The following is a 21,469-nucleotide window of genomic DNA, read 5'->3' on the forward strand; positions in this document are numbered from 1 at the left end:
AATAATTCCAAGAAATGCTAATGTTGGCAATGTTTTGCCTCATTAAGTAAATCTGGGGATTTAGGAGTGTCTGTTGTAGGATAGGCATTTTGAAGAAAATAATAATAATAGTTTGTTTACTGTTATTCTGTAAAATATTATTATTTATTAAAACATTTTTACAGTACAGCATTGTTATTAATAGTATAATAATAATAATAATTTCTTTATCGGTTTGTTTAATTTTTATAATTGAATAAAAGTAAACAGTAAAAGTAATATAATCAGTAAACAATCTATTCCCTGTTTCCTATATCCTTATGCTAAAATTGACTGTAAAACCACATTTTAAAATAAATATATATTTTTTTATTTCCGGGGATCCTCTTTGGGGTCTTTGTGACCTTTTTCAATCCTGATGAGTTTGCATTCCTGAAATTGCTTTCTGACAAATCTTTTTTGTCAAATGTTTTTGTCTGAAGGTTTTCAAGTTTCAGGAAGTATCACATAATTATTGTCTTATAAAAAGAAAAGAAATCCTAAATATTTATCTCAGATGGCAAACTTTTGGCAGAACATTTTTTTAGTGTGGCAATATGTAGATATTGTTCTATCGCTCACCTGATGATCTCTTCAGATCCTAGCTTGACCAAGTACTGACATGTCATGAAGATAGTCTAAGGGAGACGTTGATGGTTTGACAAAGCTTTAATCTGTTGCTCTTCCCCTTAGTGAACTGATTTAATGTATAGTTGGTTTGTTTGTGTTTGGGCCCCTATATGCGGGGCTGAGGTACTGCGCCGGTCATGTGGGGATTGGGGGGTGACCGTTGGTCGCTGCTGGAGTGATTTAGGTGGAGGAGGCACAATATTTACCTCATCTGTTCAAATGATGGCGTGTTGAGAGAAGAAGGCATGGCAGCATGACGTTTACTAAAGCACGATGGAACGAGGCCCAAAGGCCTCACGGAATCTCCCAGCCGTGACTGTTTGTCTGAGAGAGCGCTAACTCCCATGAATGATACGCTCTTGACAGAGAGCCACTGCCTTTTTGCTGTGTGTGTGTGTGTGTGTGCGCCTTTCTGACTCTATAAGCAGCATTCCTCCTGTGAAACCAGAGTCATAGAGAGTGCTGAGGAAGAATGGAAGCCATTCAGCCGCTCCACTTAATCAGAGTCCCTCAGCGTCCCTCGCCGTGTGTCTCAGGTGCACAGGCCCTCCTTTTACCCTCCATTCTTTAACATTTTTTGTTTCTCTTCCAATATTTCAATCTCTTTCTCTGCTTACTCCCTCTCTCTTTCTCGCTTTTCCTCTCAGCTGTAATATTGGACCTGAAAAGACCATGTTTTGTGGGGGAAACTGATTTGGTTTAACCTTAAATATTTAGACAATAAAGAAGGTTGATTTTAGTAGATTTATCTTTCTGCATCTCCAGCACTTTTCCTGCAAAAATTTCAGTCAAATGTACTGGAGAAGCATTGTTATGTGAGATATTCAGACTTTTTTTCAGACTGGTTTCTGTGAATGTACACTAGCTTTCAAACGTTTAGGGTTAGTACGATTTTTTTATGTTTTTGAAAGAAGTATTTTAGGTTCACCAAATACTGTGTTTATTTAATCAATAATAGTCTGTCTTTTATATATATATATATATATATATATATATATATATATATATATATATATATCTTACAGACTCCAAACTTTGATTGGTAGTGTATACAGTATCGAATTTAGTACATTTATTTTTGTACCTTTTGGTACAATTGCCATTGGCAAAAAGTTGCTTATTATTTTAAGACAAAATCTATAATCTATGCTATGAGTCAAAATCTGTTAAGGGGTAATAACTTAACAGTTTTAAAAAGTGTTTTTCACTATTATATACAACAGGATATGAATTTTCATGGGTCTACTCTAAATAAAGATTGTTATTATAAGAGACTATGTCAATTTTGAGTAATATATTTTTTTTAACCACAAAATAAACTGCATTCCGTAAGTAAGTATAATAAACTAAGCAAAAAGCATTCAGAACGTCTCCTGCATGTTTTATAATTATGCTGAAATTAAATTGGAATGATCATTTTGGTTCTCATATGGTGGTGTAATTTACATTATAAACTTAACAGGTGATTTTTAAAAAATGCAATTATATAAAATTACCCAATCAAAGTAGTGGCCGTTTACTTTCAAGGCTTGAATGAGTGTTCGAAGAGAGTCAAAAACTAGATAAAAAAATTGCTTATTACTTCTTAATTAGGATGTTTTTGATGTAAAAATCTTGATAACATTATGGGCCCTATCTTGCACCCAGCGCAATTGACTTTGAACACCGACGCATGTATAATTCCTATTTTGCACCCGCGCACAGCAGACTTTTCCCTCCACAGACGCACGTCGGTAAATTAGGAAATGAACTTGCGCTCGCGGGGGGGTTCAGCGCAAAGAGGAGGCGTGTTCCGGCACAAAACTTCCCTGGTGCTATTTTCCAGTTTTAGAAAGCAATTCCGCCACTGACCAGGAAAAAAACAGTCTAAAGACAGTGGCGCGCTGCGCGTTAGTCATATGGTATTTTAAGGGCGCGTGCTTGGCCATAATGTAGCGTGTTAACGCGCATCCACTTTGATTCTCTAATATAAACAGATGCAGCAGTTTTCATTTTTGCAAATCATACATTATTACAAGGAAAAATATTAACACACGAGGGAAATCATTGTTGTGTCCGTGAAGATGTGAAAAAAATCTATCTAGATTTAAAAAAAAAAAAAAATCTAGATTAGGCTACACATTTACCCAAATTATACACCTGTTTAACCGAAGCTAATTTGGGTGGGTTTCTCCCATCATCCCCAATGTCACTTCTCTGTGTTTTACGGCCCTGACGAGAACGTCGGTTTCCTCGGCTGTGAACCGCTCCTGGTGTGCGCCGGCAAATCCGCCGTTATAATAGCGATCCGCCACGGAACAAGCGCGCCTGCTCTTAAAGGGAATGTGAGAGGACGCTCTGATTGGTTTATTTCACGTTACGCCCAAACCACTCCTATGAATAATGAAGCTACTTCAGACCAACCCCTTTTAGATTTGCGTCGGGCGCAAGAGTCATTTATCCCGCCGGGAAAATAGCAACAGCGCCTGGGATCCGCCCACAAAGTTACTTGCGCTTTGCGCTTTGACACTTGCGTTTCAGATCGTTAAAATAGGGCCCTATAAGTGGACCTCAGAGAACATTATAATTTTTTTTTAAAAATGCAGTTCATGGCAATTATCAAAGTTTGATAAAATGTACAATTTTCCAATAAAAGATCAAACATTTCTACATGATTTGTTACATTTAATTACCCCTTTTTGACTCGTATACAATTTCTTTCCCTACCCTAGATTCAAACCAATCTTATTATCTTTTGCAATGTTGCTTTTCAAAAAATTATCTTGTTTAGATATTTAGGCTTTTTTCTAGTGTTAACAGATTTTATCACGTTCAACTGCCGTGTGAACGTGAAGTTTGCTCTCACCACAGAGCATTTAAACGTGAGATATCGCCACTGCTCTCACTCGCAGGTGTGCAGCCACAGGTGTTTTTTTCTATGTTGGTTAATTGAGGCTTTTTTTTTGTAGCACAAAGCCCTTGAAGTAATGCAATCCTCCAAGCACATCTTTCCTCTGTACCCTCCAGTCTCTTTCTTTATCTCTAACCTTCTTTCTTTCCACTCTTTTCCACTTTCCTAATCCTGTGGCATCTGAGCTGTGACTGTAAGCTGCAGCAGTAAGGTGTGAAAAAGTAAATGCACTTATTTAATAGAGTTTAATGGAAGGAAGTGAATCATGTAGGATGAATTAATCCTGACTAATAAATGCATTCGTTAATTTATTAGTTATGTTTAAAGTTGATGCTTATAAAGTTCATTGAGCCGAATTCAGTAAAACAATCTCGCGTTCAAAGATCAGCTACTGTATAGCGTTACAGGAGATTACAGACGACAGCTCTGTGAGGAAACCTGAGCGTTATTGAATCAGTATGTATGTCAGAGCACGAGTGCCACTGTAGCTGTGTAACAGTGTAACCTGTTTCCCTCTCGCTCTCTTTCTCTCACTTTCTCCACCTCTAATGCACAGAACAGTGGCGTCTTTCTCCCGCAACCCAAAGTGTCGGTTTCATGCTCGTCATCTTTAGACACGACTTTTGCCAGCGGTGTTTTAATCATGCCCGGAACACACTGCAGCACTCTCCACAGAAGGAAAAAAAGAGAATGTACTTGATGTCTGGAAACTGAAAACCATTTGCTCAAGTGCAGTACATCTCTACAGCATTTCTGGTTGGATGTTAGAATCTGTGTGAATTTATTTTGTCATTTTGTTTGTTTGTTTTTACACACTACCCTAACTCGGCGAAAGAGTTTCCAGTAACAAGTTGCATTGCTTAATTTGCATTTAGCTTTGTTTTTCACATCAGAATCGACCCATGACCCATTTTTGGATCTTGACCCACCAAATGTGGACCAGCACAATCCACTATATGGAAAACAAGGTCCCTTTGTCACCTACACAAATTATATATATATATGGATCCCGGACGAGCCCCCAAAAATAAAAAAGAAATACATACAAGTAATGTGCGGTACAATGAACAACCAACCCAGATGTCTGTAGTGCAACAAACCGGATACATTTATTGAGTGCAAAGGCAATACAAGTAAATTAGATAATAGTGAAGCTAAAACAAAATGATAAATACAGATGGTAAACCCTACTTGTTGCAGTGTGTCACGTTTCTTACCTGTCCTCTTCTTCCAGGCCTCACAACTTACCATGTAAACACTTAACGAGCTAAGTTACATATAATGGGAAGAAACGAATATACAGAGAGACTTTTGAACACACACGTGAACCAAGCTACTGAATCATTTAACCCGACCCGATCGGTACTCTTACATTTTAAGCCCAAACCTGAACTGAACTTGAAGTCTGTTTCTCACAGAAAAATACCTTTTTGCAATATGCAAAATATTTAGCAATCCCTGTAGTTTAGGATTTCATGCAACGATCAGTAAACAAATTCATGTATTAACAAAAACCTTTTCATCAAGACACAGCGGCCCACTCAGCTGTCAGCACACAGGAGCAAAAGAGATAAAGCACGTTCTTACCATTTTAAAACTTTGCTGGGTGAACAGGTGTAACATTCACATACATTGCTCTGGAACTCAAACTTCAAAACAAAATTTGCGCAGTGTTGACAGTAATGGGAAAATTCCTCTGTTGTTTTTCCCCCAACCCAAGAGATCCCGCTCATCTTCCATGTCGTGTTTTGCTTGCCGTCTGCTGTGTTGTGGCAGAAAGAGCGCACGAGAGCACATGCGCAAAGCAGTTTTGTAAAAATACATATTCAAAATATGTAAATATAAAATATATATATTCAAAACTGTTTTGTGCATGGGATCTCACCCTCGCACAGTCTTTTTAGTTACAAACCCGATCTGAACCCGAAGTTATTCATAAAACATCACCCCGTCGGGCTGGGGTGCTTACTGAAATAGAGAATAACCTTTGGAGAGGACTTTCTGCTTTGTAACTTTGCAGACCTTTTTCATGCTCAAACACCAGCAACATTACACATTTAAGAAAGTTGAAAATGTAAAAATGTATAATTGGACCCCTTTAAGGTGAAAGTATAATGTCCACGTGGACAACAGCGCATGTGCGAGTGATTTGAGTGCTTGGAAAGGTCCACTGGTTTGCACGCTCAACTGTGCGCGAGACGGAGCGGAATGTGGATACCTGGGTCTTTAATCTGATTCCTACAGTAAATCCAATTATGTCTGTTTCACAGGGGAGAAAGAGTTGAGAAATTGAACCCTATCTGCATTAGTTATCATCACCTTCTGTGTCATTATCTGCCAGACTCATACAGTACCTCACTTCAGTCGTTTCTCCTCTACCTGCGTTCGGCCTGGATATCTGAGTGTAAAGATCATGTGTAGTTTGTGCTTATAGCAGCCAAGTGTGTGTGCGTGTGCGTGTTTGTATTCTACCTCTGCTGTTAGTGTAGTATATATATTTTTTCTAGAGGGCCATCTGTTCTCTCAAAGACTGTCAAATTCCATATGGCCATGATGGAGTGGACACATTCTGATGAAGAACCACTAGTGACACCAAGGGCCACTTGCCCACCCAATAGGACATCAGTAAATCAATTTAAATATTTTTTTCTAAATTAGATTATTAATATAATTGGGTGGTTTTGACATTCAAAGCAAAAAAATCAATAATCATCATCATTTTTGTACATAAATATCGGCCAACCAAACAAAGTGTATTTGAGTGAATTTGCATTGTTTCATTAATTTAAAATACAAAGTTATTTTCCCTTGTAAGTTTGTGATTTTTTAAATTCCCATATTGACCACTAACACCACTGATTGATGATTCAATTCAGTCTCATTGCAGTCGGAAATGTTCCATATAGTTGGACATAGCTTTGGTTAACTGAAAAAAAAGATAAAAATCCATAAAATTTGAATAAATGAGAAAGAAATGTCCTGCAATGAAGCCCCTTGAATGCACTGTGGATGCTTCAGCTTGTGAGGGTCCATCCAGGAAAAAATAAATAAGGAGATTAGACACAGTGGCATGACTTGGGGTCAACAGTCATCGATCCTCAGCACTGTGGTGGACACCAGATCTGCCCAGTGAGACCTCCGATGGCATCCTCATCTCACAATCCTAAGGTGTCAATGGTCATTCCCTTCAGACGAGATGAGCCCACCAAGGCTAAGAAACATCCTCTCATGGCTACTATGGACTTTCCCCTTCTGAGGAAGATTCCAGGTTTGAGGGTCCACCCAAGAAGTTCAGAAGAGACAACATTGATAAAATGCCGACACTCATCTCACTCTGTCAACAACAAAAAACATACAAGACATGAAGTGGAGAGCTCAAAGTCAACGCCAAGAGGCTTCTCGTGTCACATGTATCGGACTGGACTGCAATATAATGACCTACAGAGCAAATGTGCCACTTCTAGAAAAAGACTCCTACATTCTTATTCTTTTGGGCTCATTCGTACAGTAGCATAAAAGTACATGATATGTTATTCAAAATGTTGATCAACAAAAAGCAAACAAAAATCAAGAGGTAGGTCATATTTATTATTTTAGAATGGCTGCAGAATTAACTATAGTGAAGGCTGATGTGTGATGTTGTCAGCTGACATCTACATTGGAGCTCCTAATGAGAGGCTGTTCCTGTTTTGTCACATGCTGATCATCCAGTGGCAGGCCCGGATTGGCTAATCGGGAGCACCGGGTGGGCCGGTCTGTTTTTTTGGCCACGAGGGCCAGTGTTGTCATGACACTGGGTTGAAATATGGATGCTGTCCCTATTCTGCCTGCACTCACAGCAGCCCCACTCTTTTTATTTATTATTTTACCGCAGCCCCACTCTTTTTTATTTTATATTTTCTCGCAGCCCCACTCTCAGAGTGCAGCCTGCAGGTTAATGATGACGTGATTATATTTTGACTCCCTGGCCCCGCCCCCGACAGCGGCACTTTACAAGTTGCTCAAAATAAAAAAACGTCAGAGATAAAAATGGATAACAGAAAGTGCAAAGGCGGTGCTGAAAAGGCCAGAATAAAAAATAAGAAAGCTCTGGAAACTGTCGCGGCCAAATGTTCTATCTAAGCTGAGCACATTTTTCCTCAAAACAACAAATGAAGACGACGAGACGGCAGGTAAGCTAACGTTAAGGTAGTTAGGAGCAGTGCAAGATGCTAGCGGCCGTGCAAAACAACGTTGTCTGCAAACCACCGTTCATGTATCAAACTTTTTCTTGTAGCTCTTCAGCAGCAGCCGCCTCTAGTCCGGTTTGCTGCTAACAGTGAAGAGACAGAAAATATTTGAAGTTGTAAAGCAGCTGTTTCCTTGAAAAAGAGATGTTAGTGTCATTCGAAAGTGCAATACACTTTATTTGAATCTTTATTTTAATTTTATTTTTCATAAAAAAAAAAAAAAATTCAATGTTTGGATATTTATGAACACTAATTCTTACAGAAAATAGATTCTGATACTGTCCTGTTATTTACTGTTTTAATAAATCTTCACTGTGAAGCCAAATTTAGGCTACTGTATTTGCACTGAATTGGAAATAATATTTTTGAAAAATACAATGAATTACAAGGCTGTAGAGAACAGTGCGCTGTTGCAGACTTACATTCGGTGGTTTTAATTACATAATTTTAATATAGTCAGTCGTGAACTAAAGTGGGGCGGTCTAAGGCATGAAACGCTGAAAATGAGTCCCAATCCGGCCCTGTCCAGTGGCCACACAGACGGTGTTGATCAGTTTCATGGACAGATCACATCTATCACTCAGTCTCCTGCTCTGTAGATCAGTGGTTCAATGGTTATTAATTTTTTTACAGTATTGTGTGTGAGGAACAGATTTAAACAGTGATTATTCACCGATATTCTTCCCATTTAATGAGTTTGGTTTAAGAACAAAACTTTTGAGCGGTTCTTTTGAATGAACCAGAGTAGTTTGGTGCCACATGTTGTTTGCAGAGACACAGATCGATTCAGCTGTTGAGGAAAGAATGGACTAAAGAGGAGGCCTCGTCCTCCTTTCATCCTTTTCCTCTGGTTTTCTCTCTCCCTCATTTCTCCGGTCCTCCCCCATGTGCGGTTATGATCAATGTTTATGCTCCATAATATTTCCTGACTCTCCCGAGGCATCAGTGTGAAGGAGGGATTGACCCGTCTCATGCTCTGTTAGTGGGCCACGTTGAACTGCTGTCCTGTTGATGAAGTGCCGGGGGCCGGCGCTTCTCATTACGGCTACACGCGAAGCCCGCGCTGCCAAATGCACGGAGCATGTGCGAGCAGTCTCACCGCAAGTGCTCTGGGAATTGAAGTCCATTTCCTCTGTATGCCACCGCACCATAAAAGAGTAAGAAACGCTGTATTATCGTATAAAAAAGGGGTCATTTGTACTTTAGGTTGTGGTGTTCAATGGGGCCCTCAGGGGCCACACCTACAGCGCTGTGGGTTCGGTATGGATGCGATGTATAATATATGCAGCAAGCCCTGAGTCTGAGAAAGAAGGAGGTAGAACCCTATTACCCACAATCCACAAGCAGAGGAAGCACAGTGTTTACCTAAAAATAAATAGACAGAGTGATCCTCAGAGACTTATACATGCACATTTATTAAATACAGACAGGCCGCATAGCTACACATTTCCAAAAAGCAAACATATATGCACAAACAACCCGATTAAGATACGCAGACATATACAGACACTCAGCACATACTGTAGACTTAGAGGTATACAGGAAAAATGATAAATCCACTGCTAAAAGCTGTTGGACACCTAGTTTTTCATCTCGCTCCTGAATGTAGTGTGGAGTAAAGTCCTTGGCTCTGTGAAAGGACGTGAAGTGAATGCAGGAAAAGTGAGGAAAGAAGGGAAAAAAATGATTAAGTAACTGTTTAATTTTATACCTTGGGGCAATTTGCCACAAACCCTCCATCTCCTGGCCTCCCTCCTCCACATGTATTTGCTTCTTTCTTTCACTGCATTATATGCTTCACATATCTGACCCTGTTGCGTCATTCTTTAGCCCTTTTCGGACTGGGACTAGTTTGCTCTGAGGAATTGTGAATTTGTGTTTCATAGGCATGCTTGCTGTCTAACTCCGGCATCTTAGACGTTTAAGCCTCTAAGAAGTTTTATCCAGTCTGGATAGGATTGTGTGTGATTTGCATTGTTTTTTCTCTCTCCTCGTTTTTGATTGCCTGGTAAATTTTCATAAATGATTTCAACTTTGAAAACTTAATGGATTAAATAATAGTTTGTGGTACTGCTGGCATCACATCAGATTCAAATGTATATAAATTGCTGTAATTAAGTTAATAATTTTTATTAATGATTTTAAAAGTATTTTAAAAAGAATAATAATCAGATTAATAATCAATAAGCCTTCGTGTAGCTCAAACATAAGACCAACTGGAACGAATTAGATTCCCGAGGAATGCATGAACTGAAGAATAAAAGAATGGCTTGAATGTACTTTTAGTCCCTTTTGGATAAAAGAGTCTGCCAAATGTATAAATGTGAATTAAACTTTTTTTTTCTTTTGCTATTCTGTTCAAATTCAAACAATTTCAAATACATTTAATCAATTTATATCAAACCACTCATGGACATTTACTGCAGGTTATATCATTAGTTACTGCATCCGATTTTGCTGCATTAAGGTCCGAGTATGTACTACATTAGATGAAGAACTTTTCTCTTTCGATTTTTAATAAAGTATATTCTCTGTATTTATGTGTGGATTATGAATACAATCCTGGCTACTACATCCGCCATGTTGGCATTATCAAGAGACCTATAACATAAGCTCTGCCGTGTTCTCCACCATTTACAAGTATGAACTTCATTTTTTTTTCGCATACTAAATATGGAAGTAGGCATATTCGTATACGGGAAGTTTCATTGTTGTGTGTGTTGTGAATGAGTCATTGAATCGTTCATTCATTCAGCCTATTATTGAAAAATGAGTCATTCACTATTTAATGTTATTCTTTATGAAAATAAAAGTTGTAACCAATTTCCCCACTAATGACAAAAAAAGCTGATCTATTATTTTATCTTCCATTTCCCCAGCTTAAATTAAATAGTTTTAGAAATGCTCCAACAACATTGTATTGTGTACGTTTATTAGTACGAACATTTTTCCACCTTTTTTCTCTTTTCATAAACAAGATGAACTCAAACGGTGAGCTTGTGCTACAACACGTGTGACTGTGCCCTGGTTTTTGATGGGCTGAGAGGTTATTGCCTGGAGATGTGGAATGCGTTGAGCATGTGCATGGTTAAGGCAGCGTTGCGGGAATTTCCACACAGCTCCTACATATTATGAATTTGGAGGTACAATATGTATGTATACTCGGGGTGCTAATAAGATCCAGGACCACACAGGCGTGGGAGGATAGGTCCCGGCACCGGGCCAAAAAAATCACCCCTCTCCCACAGGCGCCATCATCCTGGTGAGCGCCGCCACCTTCTCGACTTTCAAGGCTGCACAACATCCGGGATAGGGCCCCCGCTAACCCACCCGGCCCAGCTACCCACCCGCCAGCACCTTTAGTCTCAGGGGTGTGTGTGAGCTCCCTCGGTCCTCCGTATGCCACAGCGCCTGACATTTATAGCTCATTACGGAGGTGACTGAGATGAGGAGGTGATGGGTGGAGGTGACAGGTGGGTTGGTGTAGGTGGGGAGAGCGAGGTGATATAGGGGCGTGAGGCAGGAGGAGAGTAGCGTGTGGCTGCTTTAAGGGGCGGGTCGTCTGCAACCCACTGGATGGGGCCGAATGAAGCATTTACAGGCCGCTCACGCCACAATCTGCAGGCTGATCTGCAGTGTGTGTGTATGTGTGTTTTTTTACTGTACAAACGTGTATGGTACAATTTTTTTCTCTCTTTATAACTGTGGCCTTATTTATTTCACTGGTTTTATTTGCCCTAGTGTTTATGCATTTGGCTGGCAGCTGGTGTGTTTTATTTGTGCCGTGCTGATGCTTGGCTTTACGGAGTGTGTGTGTGTGTGCATAGACAAAACTGGACATGTTGTTCTGTATTTTATGAGAACTTACAGGACACAAATGCCGCTGCCGGCAATAAACACATCAGTTTTCTCTCAAAGCGACAGGCGAGGAATTCCTCTGATCCCCTTTAACCCAGTTACATCTTGCAAAACTTAATGCAACTCGAAAGTGTGTCTGATGTTGCCGTATGTGATGTCATTTTTACGTGCATATTATTGAAAGTGGAGTCATGGGAAAACTTGGAAATATCAGGGAATTTTAAAGACAGGGAACTTTAAAGGGATAGCTCACTCAGAAATAAAAATTCTGTCATCATTTATTTCCCTGATGTTGTGTCAAACCTGAGTGACATTCTTTCTTCTGTTGGAGAGACATGAGGTTGACAGATGAAGATAAAGGATGACAGAATTTTATTCATGGGTGATCTATGCTTTTAATAAAAGCTTAAAAGTCTATAGGGAAGATACTTTTTTTGTTTGCTCAGATCTAAAATATTTAATTGACTAGATATTGCGCATGTAGATTAAAACTAAAAGTTTGTTCACATAAAGTTCTCAAATTGGAGCACAAATTGGTCAGAATGTAATCTAATTCATTAGCCAATGTGAATCTTAATTATGTCAGACATCTTAAATGACTGGTAAGGTCATGAAAACTAATGGAAACTCATTGATTAAAAAGTGTGGAACCCTGTTGTTACAAACCCATATGATATTTTCCCAAAGAAAGCAACTTTCTTTGTCCCATTATGGAGAATGTCCAAACTGCTCTTTTCCACAAAGTGGATGATTTATATTGCCAAGCGCCAAAAAAAAGAAAAAAAAAGAAAGACAAACATGCAGAAAAGGATTATATTTAATCCATACTTGATGCTACTTTATACTACTAACCCACACTTTGTTTACTTGTATGCTACGTATATTTGATGTTCAGTGTAAATCTTACCCTCTACTGCAGCTCTCAAATCTTGTTAAATGAAACACAAAAATTGTCACAGCAAATTTGAAAAATTGACTTCAGGTGAGAATCGCGAACTACACCAGAGGGAAATATTTTCAGTTTTTTCCTCACACAAAGTAATTGTGCATGTCAGGTCTTCTGAATCCAAATGAGTTGAATGAGTAACTTTTATGATGCATGTACTTTTATGTATCAGATGGGCAGTGTACATTATACATAAAAAGAGCACCTCACAAACAGTAAACATTGTCTTTTTTATGGTGGAAAGAAAGTAATAAGAGATTGAAACAACATGGGAGTGAGTAAGCGCTGACAAAACTTTGGGGTGAATGGTTCCTTTACAAAAACAGCCCTCGGGAGGTTTTGAAGTCAGTAAGACCTGCTGTCACGTCTGGTTTTTCTTCCTCTGCTATTGTGGATGTGTCCAGATTCTGAGTAACTGTGAGGGAAAGAAATAGAGTGTGAAAGAGTGCTGGTGATAGAAGAGTGAAGGCAATGCCTGCAGCTGAGATGGCCGAGAGCGGTGAATGTACTAGCAGAGAGTGTACAGATCCCAGGGCCAAACTGCTTTAATTCCCTTCCCAGCATAACCTACCGGGTGTCACTGAGCCACAGGGTTGTCCCAGCCTCTGCCAATATACACAAACACACACATCGGAATTCCCTTTGTTTCTACTCGACCTGACTTCCACTCCATTCATAAAAATACTGTACCTGTTTACCTGATTGAGTGCCAAACCTCACCTGCTGTGTTTGCTCGGAAGTGTGCTAGTTTATACTGATATCTCACGCACTACGGACGGCAGTTGTATCATGTGATATCTCAGTTCTGTACCGCTGTCCTGTCCAAACACAGTGCCTCTCCCGCCTCTCTGATATCTGGCTGTGTTCCATTTCTCCCTCTTAAAGACATGCTAATTATGTGTTTACATAGTTGGGCTGACAGTTGATTCAAATATCACAATGTCATAATTTGTTATAGTAATGCACTAAAACTAACAGGTCTGTTATTATTAGATAAGGGAATTTGTGTGACGCTCATCACTCATCCCACTGACACAAAACGATAGCATTTTGTTATTTACAGTAAATGCACAGAAAAAAAGAAAAGGCAAATCTTTAACATTTCCATAATGAAATAAACCTAACACTGTTATTAAACTTGCATGTATGAAGTTTGAGTCCCTTCATTTAATCTAAAGGGATTAGTTTACCCACATTTTTTTATTTTTTTTATAAAATAGTTTACTCCCTTCATGTCGTTATTTTATTTATTTATCTATTTATTGAAAGCATAAAGCACCATAGAATAATCCACATGATTTATGTGCTATATTCCAAATCTTTTGAAGGTTATACATTAGAGATTGTATAAGGAATAAACCCAAACTGCTGTTACCAGATCATTGATTCCCTGAGAACTTTTTGTGAATGAATCATTCATATCAGTTTTGTGAACTGGATCAACCAATTCATTAAATGATTCAAATTCATGTTTCGGATATTACTAATATTGAACATGCCAAAGATAGTCGTCTAGATTTTCAATGATTAATGACATGGGGCCAGATTTACTAACCTGGGCAAATTAGTGTGAGACAGCAATCCCATAATAGCGCAGATGGGAGTGAACATTTCTGCGGGTGATTTACTGAGAATGTGCACATTAAAGAACACAGACGCAGTCAGTTCATTTCCATAATGACCAGCGCAATCTATCAAGAGCAGCGCACATTCGTGTAGGGTCGCAAACAAGCAGAGCTGATGATAATCGGGTGCGTCGGGAGCGATTAATAATGATGCCTAATACCAGTAAATTGATTAACGCAAACCTTGCATGATTCATTTAAATTCTCTCCTCCCATACATTTTGCGTCTAAAAGGGAAACTCCAATAAATCATATGCAATAAGGTCAGCCGCAAAAATAACTGTCCACCCTTTTTTCAGTGCAAATTCTTCTCAGTGAGTCTTTATTCAATCCTGACGGTAGTTTTTTAACACCAAACTAGAGTTTGCCCTGGCCCTAATGTATGCAATAATAATCGATAATCACTTTTATGGTGTTTTTTCTTGTTGTTGATGTTATTCTAGGGCCTCAATTGAGTCCTTTTTCTAAATTCTTTAAATTTCACCATAACAATTGCAAATGGATTTACTTTTGATAAACATCTTTTTCCCATTTACTGATCAACAATTGTTCCGCTAATGACATTGTGTGTGTGAGACACTTGATGTGGCTCCAATCACTTGTAATCAGCTCTGAACGTTCCAATGTTTTAGAAATCACACAGAATGAAGCAGTTGTTGCGTCAAATTGAATAGGTTTTTAAACATTTCATTAATCGCACGTGTTTAACTTTGACACCCCTCAAAAAGTAGGTCATTGGATGGAGAGCTTTATGTTGCGTCGGAGGAAGAGCAGTGCGCCATCTGCCACGGTCTGAGGGGAAGTTCACAGCCTCCTCCCTGACATTGAGTGAGAGTGAGATCACTTGATAAGTTGCTAGACACAAACAATTCCTTTTGGTGTGCTGTAATGAAAAAGAAATGCTGAAGCATCCGTCTTAAAGTAAATCTCAGGGTTTTTTTTATGCCTGACTGACTAGCCTTGTGAAAGATTAATAGAGCATGATTTAGCTATGCACAAAAGCCGGCAAATCCACCGAGAGCTCAACTCGGCGAATCTTCCTTTTAACCACCTTTTGTGAATGTCAAAGTTTTGTTTTTTGATTGATCCACCTTAGAAATGGCGAGATGGAGGGGAAAAGCCTCTAATTTGTTTTTCAAATACAATCACATTCTTGGCAGCGTCTTGACCTGTCTTTGCCAAAGGCATGGTGGAATGAGGGAGGAGGCCATGTGCTCTTTGAAGGGGAGTGTTTGTGTGTGTTGGGGTGGGGAGGGGGGTGTTCAGTTTCCCACAATGCCCTTCCTTTTCCCTTTTTGTTTCCCCCTAAACATCCGTTTGTGCCTAAGGGAAGTGACTTCGTCAGAGCAGTCTGTACTCTGCATCCAGCTTTTTCACAGGCAGACTGACCTTAAGATAACCATAGTCTCGCTGCATACTCTCAATCTTGTATTTGAGCAGATCCAGCCCATTCATTTTCCTTATTCTTGAGCTGGAGAAGATGCTAAACAGACACAAGCAAAATTTCTCCTCAGATAAGACGGAGATTACTCAAATGCAATAAAAGTCTATGGTGATTAATGTTGTAAAAGCAAAGTGTTGGATAGAAAGGGCTACGTCTGCCAAAAGAAGCTCCCGCCCTGTCCATCATGACATATTCTACAGGTTGAGATGAGCAATTTAGACTGCATGATCACATTTGACTTTTTGAGGTTATTGTCAAGTAAAATAAATTAGTTCTGTTTATTTATATTTTGTGTGAATTTTTTTTTAAATATTCATGTAATGTCATAATTATTGTGTGTGTGTGTGTGTGTGTGTGTGTGGGTGTGAGTGTGTGTGTGTGTGTGTGTGTGTGTGTAATTGTTATTATTTATACACTTAAAATTCACCCATATTAGGCTATGTAAACAATGTGCAATCCTAAAAAAAAATATAGTATAAAATTATTTATACTATATTTTGTATTCTCTTTAATGCTTCCTTTTCTGCTGCTATTACTCCAGTCTTCAGTTACATTATCCTTAAGAAAGCAATAATATATATATGTAAAAACATTTTATTATAATTTTTATGTGTAAACATTTTTCAATTTGGTGTGCATTTCAATTTTGTCTGTTTCATTTCATATATCCACCTTTCCCACTGAAAGATCTATACTGGTTGACCACTTTTCTAATTTCTTTCATCCGTCCATTTCTCATCCACTCTTTGTAAACCTGACACGTAACAGTAACAACTACAAAAAGGTCAACTACCCAGAGACAGTAATCAGGCATGTGGTGACTTACGGAGGCAGTTTAACCAGCCATCCATCAGGAAACTTTATCAGCCCACTCCACCTAATGTAAACAGAAAACGCTGGGAAGGAGGGTGAGTGAGGGAGGGTCCAAAATTAACACTCGCCAAGCACCGAATGAAAGCAAAAAGTGATTTGTGATTTGCAAAAAGCCTTTGTGATTTTTTTTTTTTTTTTACCTCAGTGAAATAATTGACCTCAGTGAAATAAAAGAGCAAGTTTATCTTTATCAGTCTCAATGCCTTTGCGACAGTCACAAGGAAGGTGTTGCCTCATTTTTATCTTCACACGAATGTACTATTGATTGGTGCACTTGATCTTGAGATTTGCAATCAACCAAAGTAGAACTTTTCAATCCCTCTGACAGAAAATGTTCTTTTTCGGAGACGGTGAGTTGATTGGTTATATAAGGATCTCTCCTTGCGTTGTCTTCTTAGTGAAACATTCATTATAGGATGGTGAACCCTGAATAGCGTAATGGCCTTCACTGAGATCATATCAGATCACAGTCCGTAATCTTTATCTCCTGGATCATCAGTGCTGTCACTAGCTGTTCATAAGTAACATGGTTTACTTGCCAACCGGTCAAACCCCAACAGATAACAATGCCTATCTTTTACAAACCTTTTTTTCTTTTTTTTCACTTATTGTGTAATTTAATTGTACATTTGTATATTGTAAAAATGTTTGACCTCTTCAGGGTAAGAAGGGATAGAGATTGGCTAATTAGTGGAGATTGTTTCAGTCTGCAACATACAGTACTAACTAGTTATTCTTTTTCATGCTGCTTTGAAACCAGCATTTTAAAGCGTTCAATTAATGTCTAGAGAAAGTAGGGAAACCGAGGAAGAGGGAGAAACGGAGTCCACTTTCTTCTTGCCAATTAAAAAGTTTTAGTGCCGCGTTTGAGAATGCAGAACACAGCGACAAACTTACAGCAAGAAAAATGAGTCCGAAAACCTTACTCAGCTGCACCTGCTGCAGTTTTTATATCCAATGTATGCACTGTGTCAACATATATGTCAAGCATTGCTCCTTCACACACACAACATATACGCTCCTGCACACATTTGGCTTACGTACACAGGTGCGGTGTCAAAGATACCTGCAATGCTCCACTTTAAAATTTATGTGGCCTTTGTGCATTTTTGGCTTCCTTTGCACTTTTTACGACACACACACACACGCACACACACTAAAACAAACAGTCATCATTAACAAACACCACCTCTCCTTTTTTCCTTGTTTATGGCCCTATGCTGAATTAAACTTAATCTGCTGTGTTCTTCCTCTCTTTCTGTTTCTCCTGGTGTCCCTCCCGCCTCTGTTCTCAGCTAGTTGCATGTTTAACAGGAACTCTGGCTTGTAAAGCTACATTTATAGATCCCGTATGTTTGATTGAATGGGGCTTTATGACTTTGACCTTGACTGAACAGGAGGGAGAGGTGGACCTCCTACAGCAGGAGACGAGCATGTCTGTGTGTGTACGTTTTAGCCTCGTGATGAAGATAAAATGTGGGACTTGAAGGGCTATATATAGTTGACATAAGATTAAAAAAATAGTGATAATTTACTTGCGTATCTTGAATAACCATTTGACTAAAAGGACATTAGCAAAATGTCCAAGCTGCTCTTTTTCAAAAGCAAGGGATGCAAGGTATTTTCAACATTTACAGGGGCTAGTTGGGGATTTTATTGCAGTATAAATCCAGACTGTTTTTCTCCCATCACCTGCATAAAAATTCCCAATCAAATTAGTTTTTATTTATTTAGTTTTTACTTTGCTCGAATAACTCACCATTCAAAGCAAGTTGAATAAAAACTTACATTTTGCTTTGTTCCTCACACAAAGTGATTGTATGTCTTTTGAAGAATAAAAAAAAATAGTGCATTAAGGACTACTTTCATATTTTTATGCCATTTTTAGAGCTTGGCAGCCACAGTCCCCATTCATTTGTATTGTATGGAAGAGAGCAGTTTAAACATTCTTCAAAAAATCTAATTGTCTGCTCCACACATGCAAAAAAAAGTAGTATAGGTTTGAAATAAAATAAGGGTATAAAAAAAAAGAAAAACTTTTTAATTTTGGTTGAACTAATCGCTTCAAGAGCCATCCACCAATCACGAGTCGCCATTAAAAGTACCGTATGAGCAGCTTCTCTCTCATAACTCATAATCCTCTTGAATCCTTTGTGTTAACCATTGGAGACTAATTTTTTGTGATTAGTTGCAGAAATCCCACTGAGCGTCACCGTTGTTTTGGTAATAAGCAGCTTAAAAACATTTACACACACATTTAGCTCTATGCACAATAGAGGTGAACACACACACACACACACACACACACACACACACACATCATCTGAGCGGGCTGATGAAAAGGCCCGTTAGGCTGGCGAATATGCGAACAGGCTAGCCCGACGAAAGATGATAGGCCAGCTGAGCATTAACTAATGCAGAACAAATGTCCTCTTGGCTTCATTGTCAAAGGGTTGCATCACACACTAGCCATGCGCTTGAATCGCCAAGCACTTCTGCAGTCAGAATATAGGCTGGTCGGATGCGGCGGTATGTAAGCGTATCAGCACCGAATCAGTATCATGGAGTCCCGCACCTCTCGGCTCTGTGATCATGCTTTCTCAAGCTTTGAGCTTAAGCCACCGGATCCTTTTCTTTCTTTTCACACACAATAAAACGATCTATTTCCCCTCTCTGGTCCAGAGCCACCCATTCATAGAGCGATTCAGAGGGCCTGAACGGCATGTACCACGTCGGTTTGTGTTTGGGGAGTTCGCTTAGTAACTGTTAGCATAATAGATATCAAAGAAACATTGATATACACTTACGCATGCACATCTGTCAGCAGAACGCTTTGTGAATTTGCCTCGATATATCAGTTTTCACTGAAGACTTTGTAGAGGAGGCCAGGCTACTTTACTTGTAGAAAGACTTAGGGCTTGGCGATATGGGCAAAAAATCATTTTAGACTGAATGGCGATTTCAGATGAGTGAAAAGTGCCCAGAAAAGTGGGCTAAATGTTTTCTTTTTATAAGGCACACAGTGGGTAAATTAAGCCTGTAAAGTGCTTTGTGAAAGGGCAAAACACTTTTTGGGCTGCGAAGGCTTTGCTGTTGTGTTTGCAGCAGCAAACAAAGGTTAACACTCTTGGTATTGCTGTTTATAGTGTTATTGTAAATTAGATTTTAAGTACTTTTTTACTTTTTGAAGCAACCTGGATCAGTGGCTTTTTTGGACAGTGTTTCTGCTATGACTCGTAGTCTGACCATATTGACCTGTGACAACAACAAAACAAAGACTAAATTTGGGTACTGACCAAATCCCTAATTTGCTCGTACACGTAGGCATCCTTTGTCTAATCCGTTGTTTAGATTTGAGTGTCTATTTCAGTAAAGTAGTGTTTGCATACACAATTAAGCCTAAATACACAGTTTAAAGACGGCAAGTCTTTTTTCATTTTCAGGTGAACTGACCAGTTAAATGGTCTAGCTCATCACAATCTCGTGGCCTGTGGATAATTTGTTCAGTATCCCTCCTCCTAATCCAGATTATCGAGGCAGTCGAGGCCTTGCGATTTACACAGGTTTTGAGACACATTGTTGCAGCCAAAGAAGTGAAAGAGCAGCAGCCTAGTGTTGCACGTGACCTCCTGGGTTTTGGGCTTTAGGCTTACCTAATCGGAGTTGTTTCCTGGAAAGTGTGCTTGTTTTTTCTCCAGTGAGCCGGTTATACTCATGAGAGCTCATGGGAAGCATGTCACATGGGACAGACAACTAAAAGATGAAGAGGGATGCACACATATCTGAAACGTAGTTTCTTTATTTCTTATTTTATTTCGTAAAGTATTTTATTTTTTTATATATTTTGATTTTATATATTTATTAATTTGGAAATTACTCTTTTTAATTTTCATTTTCTCAAAATAATACCCTGGACTGGAAGCACTAGATTGGGATTTGCTAACGTTTGTGTTGTTCATGGCTTTATTTTTACACAATATCTGTTTTATACACTGATACAACATACTTTTATTTATAAACTCAAAATTTTAAATGACCCTAGTGGTCTAAGACACGGTTGTTATTGCTAACTAAAAATACTACAAGCTAAAAACTAGCAATACAAGAATATAATAGAAACAAAAAATCCACAAATCACAAACCACAAATAAAAGCTTACCATTGCTGTAGTGTACATGTTAGTTTGTACAAAGCACCTAGGGTACATAGGGATGGAAACAATATGAGCAGGAACAATTAAATTTCAGTGTTTTCACGTTCTTTCGCAAAATGTTCGAGCTCCCCTGAGAAGCTTTCAGAGGTTTTGCATTATCACGCAAAAGTTTTGCGTTCATTGAATCATTGAAATATAATTTGTCTTCTAACACACATTTTTCCATTCTTCTTCACAGATCTCCTTAAGTTTGTTATTACAGTGCTCTGGATTGATTAGCGCACATGCTAACTTTGATTCTGTCTTTTTTCGCAGACCTCATTATATATTGCTGCATTATCACTGGGCATCTGGGCTGGAGAGTGAGGCGGGCTTGGTTTGCGAGCTTCGCTCCAAAGCCGTCCGATGACTGTCTGACTCATCACAACCCGCGAATGACAGGCGTGCATTCGAGGGTGGGGCCCGCCTCAGTCTCACATGATTGGCCGCTGGATGGAAATAAGGTGAATGGAACACATGCCCAAGGAGCAAGACCCAAACCAATCAGAGGGAGAAGAGAAACGGTGAGCCTCTTAAGAACTGATCTCATAAAAGATTGCAGAGTCATTATCTAGCTATGATGTTAGTCGTAATGCCAGGTTCAGACTATACAATATTTGTGTCTGTTACGATAGTCACTGGCTACGTTTACATGCGCAACTTTTGTTTCAATCGGACTGAACTCATTCCGATTGATGAATCCGAACGTAGTGTTGCACTATGAATGCTAAACACGTGATCGGTTTGATGTGCGCGTTTATATG

At 39.0% G+C, this 21,469-nt stretch overlaps 1 protein-coding gene across 4 annotated transcripts in view; it reads left to right on the forward strand.

The window, feature by feature from the left end:
* Nucleotides 1–21,469, forward strand: part of thrab (thyroid hormone receptor alpha b) — a 128,976-nt gene that overhangs the window by 76,615 nt on the left and 30,892 nt on the right. For all 4 annotated transcript variants that reach the window (XM_079595714.1, XM_079595713.1, XM_079595712.1 and 1 more), the window contains one exon: nt 20,982–21,229. In XM_079595714.1, coding sequence (XP_079451840.1) covers nt 21,174–21,229 — 56 coding nt within the window. In that variant the 5' untranslated portion in view covers nt 20,982–21,173. The remainder of the gene's footprint in view (nt 1–20,981; nt 21,230–21,469) is intronic.

The sequence above is a fragment of the Phoxinus phoxinus genome, assembly GCF_949152265.1.
Source record: "Phoxinus phoxinus genome assembly, chromosome: 21".
NCBI classification, from domain to species: domain Eukaryota; kingdom Metazoa; phylum Chordata; class Actinopteri; order Cypriniformes; family Leuciscidae; genus Phoxinus; species Phoxinus phoxinus.